This window comes from Triticum dicoccoides, chromosome 5B, assembly GCF_002162155.2.
Source record: "Triticum dicoccoides isolate Atlit2015 ecotype Zavitan chromosome 5B, WEW_v2.0, whole genome shotgun sequence".
NCBI classification, from domain to species: Eukaryota; Viridiplantae; Streptophyta; class Magnoliopsida; order Poales; family Poaceae; genus Triticum; species Triticum dicoccoides.
This window is the reverse complement of record NC_041389.1, coordinates 657,760,522-657,765,358: the sequence shown is the minus strand read 5'-3', so window position 1 is coordinate 657,765,358 and position 4,837 is coordinate 657,760,522. Positions and strand designations below refer to the sequence as shown.

The window sequence follows — 4,837 nt, the reverse complement described above, 5'->3', positions numbered from 1 at the left end:
AGGCTCGTTGATAGACAACATACAATCCCTTAGTATTCATCTGTATTTTGTACACGACCTATCGCAATATACACGACAAGGAGTAGGGTACTATCTTCACCATGGGAGCCTGAACCTGAGTAAAACCTTGCCTCATGTTACCACCCCAATCGCCTACCAAGCGATCTACCAGGTTTAGATCCGGCAGTGTTGGCCCATGTAGGTCCCACTTGGTGAACTCTAGGGCCCGATAGGAGTTCAGCTCCGTTCCTGTGTGATTTACACGTCAGGTCGGATGTTCATCCTCAACATCGCCACTTTCGTCGCTGACTCGATGAGCCACCTTGGCCAGGTCAAGAATTACGCTGCAGGCCGAATCGTCAGATTCGGCAACCTGGAGTACTCTGTGAATTCTCGCGGAAAGTGGATCCTCTAGGGTTTGGCGTCGCAGCAGATCTATGAGCAGCACAAACCAGTTCTCCCGAACTTGATGTCAGATCGGATCCGGGAGCCATCGATAGAAGTCGATTTTTGTAATTTTTAGTTTTAAGGGGGTTATAATCCCTATGGTCCATTATGCACTATTATTTTTCTTAAAAATAAAAAATATATGTAATTATAATTGTGGGTTATAAATAAAATAATTTTCAAAAAATGAACACTTTTATGAAGTACATAAATATTTTATTAAAACATGAACATTGTAAACTTATATAAGCATTTATTGAAATATCTAGAAAAATATAGACTTTCTTAAAGCATGAACACTTTTATATACTACACGAATATATATTTTTAACTGTGAACATTTTCAAACTTATATAAACATTTATTAACATATGTAGATGAACAACAACTTTATTAAAGCCTGAACACTTTAATATACTACTCCAGCATAGCTTGAAAAGTGTTCTGATATTGTGAGACGGAGGGAGAGCATAGCTTGAAAAACGTTCTATATTGTGGGACAGAAATAGTACATGAATATTCTCTTTAAACTACTTTCAAATTTCTGTAAGCATTTATTGAAATATATAGAAACATGTAAAATTACTTTTATATTTTTATTAAATATGCAAAGTATTACATGAATACTTTTGTAATTTATAATTTAATTATGCGTTCTTAATGATGTATTATATAGAAACATGTAAAGTATAAAATATAAATTACTTTTATATTTAATTATGCGTTCTTAATAAAAATAATTTATAATTTAATTTTTTGAGCCTTCGGATGTAATGTATAGAAACATGTAAAATTACTTATGTATTTTTATTAAATTGGGAGTTTGATGTTCGCAATTACCCCAGCATATCTTTGTTATACTCTGGCCATCTGATTACCTGTCAGGAAAGAAATCAGGAGCGTGGAGCACGTTCGAATATTATATTTAGAAGAAAGGATGCTCTCTGCACATGATCTGATGATCATGCACAGTGTCAGTTAACACATCTGTATATAGTTGAGCAGGTGCTTGAGAAGAACCTCCCAAATCTCTTGTGTTATTTTATTTCAAACGAGACGACCTGCAGGAGCTTATCCTTAAGGTTACATGACTAATTGCACTAACTACGGCTCGAGCTCAAGAGATTGACACATCGGAGACATGAGATGAAAGAAGCAGTCGTATAGCAACCATTTGCAGCTGCCCAAGATCGATCAACATGTAAGAAAAACCCCACGTTGCTCAAGTAAGTAAAGGGGCAGCAGTAACTAAAACGGATCCCCTCCCTCCCACGACATTGCTTCGGAGATGAGATGATCACTTGGAGTCGTCGGTGGGGAGGTGGTGTCTGTTGGTGAGCCAGACGGAGTCGGCTGTGGCCTTGGCGCCGTCGTGGTTGCGGTGCCACGCGTAGTAGGCGTGCGTCCGGTTCTTGATCTCCAGCGTGGCGTGCCCGAAGCTCGCCTCCCTGAACGCCGAGTAGGACGGCTGCGGCTCCGTGAAGCTGCATTCATTCATTCATTCATTCATTTTGTCATGTCAGCAATGCATGGCCGCACCCTGCACAAACTAATTCAGAGCAGAGCGCACGAGCTTGTTAACCTACTTGTTGGCGATGCCCTCGATGTTGCCGCCGTCGCCGATGGTGACGTAGACGGGCGCGTCCATGTCGCGCACGGGCGTGGCCTTGCCGTTGACGATGTTGTAGGCGACGTTGGAGAAGCGGCGGCTGCGCTCGTAGGAGTGGACGTGGCCGGCGAGGACGAGGTCGACCTTGGCGGCGACGAGCCAGCTCTCGAACTGCACCCGCATCGTCTCCCCCTCCATGTAGTGGTAGTTGTTGCTGTTGTACCATGGCGAGTGCATGAGCAGGATGAGCCACGGCGTGGCCTTGCGGTCGACGCGGGCCAGCTCGTCGGACAGCCACGTCCACTGCGGCGTGTACTTGCCGTAGGAGGAGTAGGAGGAGAGCACGATGATGTGGGCGGAGGCGATCTTGACCGAGTACCAGAGGGGCTCCGTGCTGGCGGCGGCGCGGTACGGCGTGCGGTAGCGGTGGGTGAAGGGCTTGAAGGGCACCGTCTCGCCGATCTCCGGCGCGTAGTCCAGCTCGTGGTTGCCGGCGGTCCAGATCCAGGGCTGGTACGCCACGCTGCGCTCCACGAAGCGCGCCCAGCTGTCCCAGCGCCGGTTGTCGTGCAGCGGGTACGCGTCCGCGTACGAGAGGTCGCCCACGAAGAGCACCGCGTCGCCGCCGTTGGCCTCGTAGTGCGACAGCGTGCTGTTGGAGTCGAACGTCTGCCCCAGGTCACCTGCCGGCAAGATCACAGAAAAGATTAATAAATAATGAATATAAGATCCAGCTTGATTATTTACTCCTACAAAACAAAATAATTATACAGCTTGATTCTTCCTTGAAACAAAATAATTATACAGCTTTTCCGGAAATAACCTAAATCACATCTAGATATGCCATAAGTATTGCAAATCTAAGTCCTAAATCATTAATCTTACGCAGAGATTCGTGCGGATCTTTTGTTTTCAATTCTCTTTCCTCATTCATCTCAAACAGATATGACACTGGCTCACTGTCTCACTGGTCTGGAGCAGGCATGGGCTGTGCACAGGAGTGCACATTGTTTCCTGCGGCAGTCAACATGGCCATCTTGTCTTGTCTTGATCGACACATCCCAGGAAATTCAGGCCCCAGGGAAATGGACGTGTCAGCTACTTGCACGTCGGACGCCGGCCGAACTACGCACCTATGAATATCATACTGACATATGGGTCTCTGACATGGATCGGATGCTGGCTAACGTCTAGCGACGACAACACGACTGACGACCGATGCTGGCCCTGGCCTTCCTCATCTTGTCGTAGATCCTACCGAACCATCTTGTTTATACCGATCCATGGAGTAACCAATAATTAACTAACAACTCTTACATCACGGATCTTATTTTCCAGTGTTCATCAAGCATGACGAAAAAAGTGGTAACTGATTCACATACCGATGAGTCCGAACTTGAAGGGCACGTCGGGGCCGGGCTTGGGAGGGGCGGTGAAGGAGAAGGTCCGCACCGTGTGGCCGAACCCCATCGCGTAGTAGTACTTCACGCCATGCTGCACGCAGGAACACGCGAAATTAATGGCGGTCGGCGTCCATTGCATGATGTGTGCCAACTCGAGTTCTCTACTCGTTTTCTTGATGAGGTTCTGCTGGTTACCTTGAGGTTCCTGAGGACGCAGTGGTGGATGAAGCCGGAGGTGTAGTTGAAGTAGTCGTAGCGCGTGTGCGTGCCTTGCGCCGACATCTCCATCTTGTCCGGCGACGGGCCGTACCTCACCGTGCCGTTGCCCAGCTCGCTCGCCGTCACCCACGACACCGTCATCGCCGTGCCCGTCTGGTCGCCCAGCGTGATGTGCACCTGTGTGTGTACGCAACGAACCACCCGAAAAACAAGATGAGAGACCAAGAACCCGTTGCAGATCGGGGGGGATCGGAGAGGCGGCCGGCGGACGGACCTGCTGGGGGGCATTGTAGCCCGGCGGCACGCGGAAGACGTCGGCGTCGAACGGCATGTCGGCGGTGGCCTCCAGCTTGCGCCGGTACGCGCTGGTCACGCCGGCGTGGCCCGTGGTGGCCGCCGCCGCGGCGAGGGCCACGGCGAGCGCCAGGAGCGCCAGGCGCCGGCGAGCCCCCATGCCTGTCTCTTGTGGCGTGGCGAGGCGAGCGTGGAAACGGAAGCAGAGAGGGAGAGGACGAGGAAACAGAGGGAGGCTGTGGCTCGTTCAGTGCGAGGACGAGGAAGGGAGGAACGGACGAGGATGGGGTAATATAGGAGAGCAAGCAGGAAGGAATCCTTTTCTGGTTCCGCCAGGCTCTAACAAATGAGCCCTAATAACAGACGAGAGATTTTGAAGGCCGGGCCGTATGATTTGCGGGGAATATCCGGGGATTGTGCTCGCTGGAGTGGACTCGAGTAGAGTAGGGAGGCAGCCAAGTCGGACGGGCGAGCGGAGCTACGGGTACGGAGCTGAGAGTTGACTCCGATCGAGCTAGCCAAGTCGTTTGTTTGTTTGCGCATGAGCGGGCGCCGGGGAAGAAGAATATGGCGCCCGTGCCGTTCCCACCGGGCCACCGACCGGGGCGGACGTCGCCGTGTGGGCGCGCCGGAGCGAGACGGGCGGGCTTGTTTGACCAGCGATTGGGTTTGGCACGCCGACCGCGCCGCGACGGCAGGCACGGCGACCAGCGCTAGCTAGCAAATAAATGAGTGGCTCGTGGCTTTTTTTTTGTTTTGTTTGCGAGTAGGCTTGGCTCGAACTCATTAACTAATGAGCCAGCCCAGTAGATTTTTTTTTTTTTGCGCCTGCTTGTAGACAGAGCTTTTTTTTTGCGGGACCTAA

General features: G+C 50.3%; 1 protein-coding gene across 1 annotated transcript; it reads right to left on the bottom strand.

Moving 5' to 3' along the window:
• Positions 1 to 1,439: 1,439 nt before the first annotated feature.
• LOC119312393 (purple acid phosphatase 2-like) lies at positions 1,440 to 4,474 on the bottom strand. Its single transcript, XM_037588126.1, has 5 exons — positions 3,953 to 4,474; positions 3,655 to 3,855; positions 3,439 to 3,550; positions 2,034 to 2,739; positions 1,440 to 1,931 (listed from the first exon to the last, which is right to left on the bottom strand). The coding sequence occupies exons 1-5, from the start codon at positions 4,130 to 4,132 to the stop codon at positions 1,745 to 1,747; spliced, it is 1,386 nt and encodes a 461-aa protein (XP_037444023.1). The 5' UTR covers positions 4,133 to 4,474; the 3' UTR covers positions 1,440 to 1,744.
• Between the last annotated feature and the right edge of the window lie 363 nt (positions 4,475 to 4,837).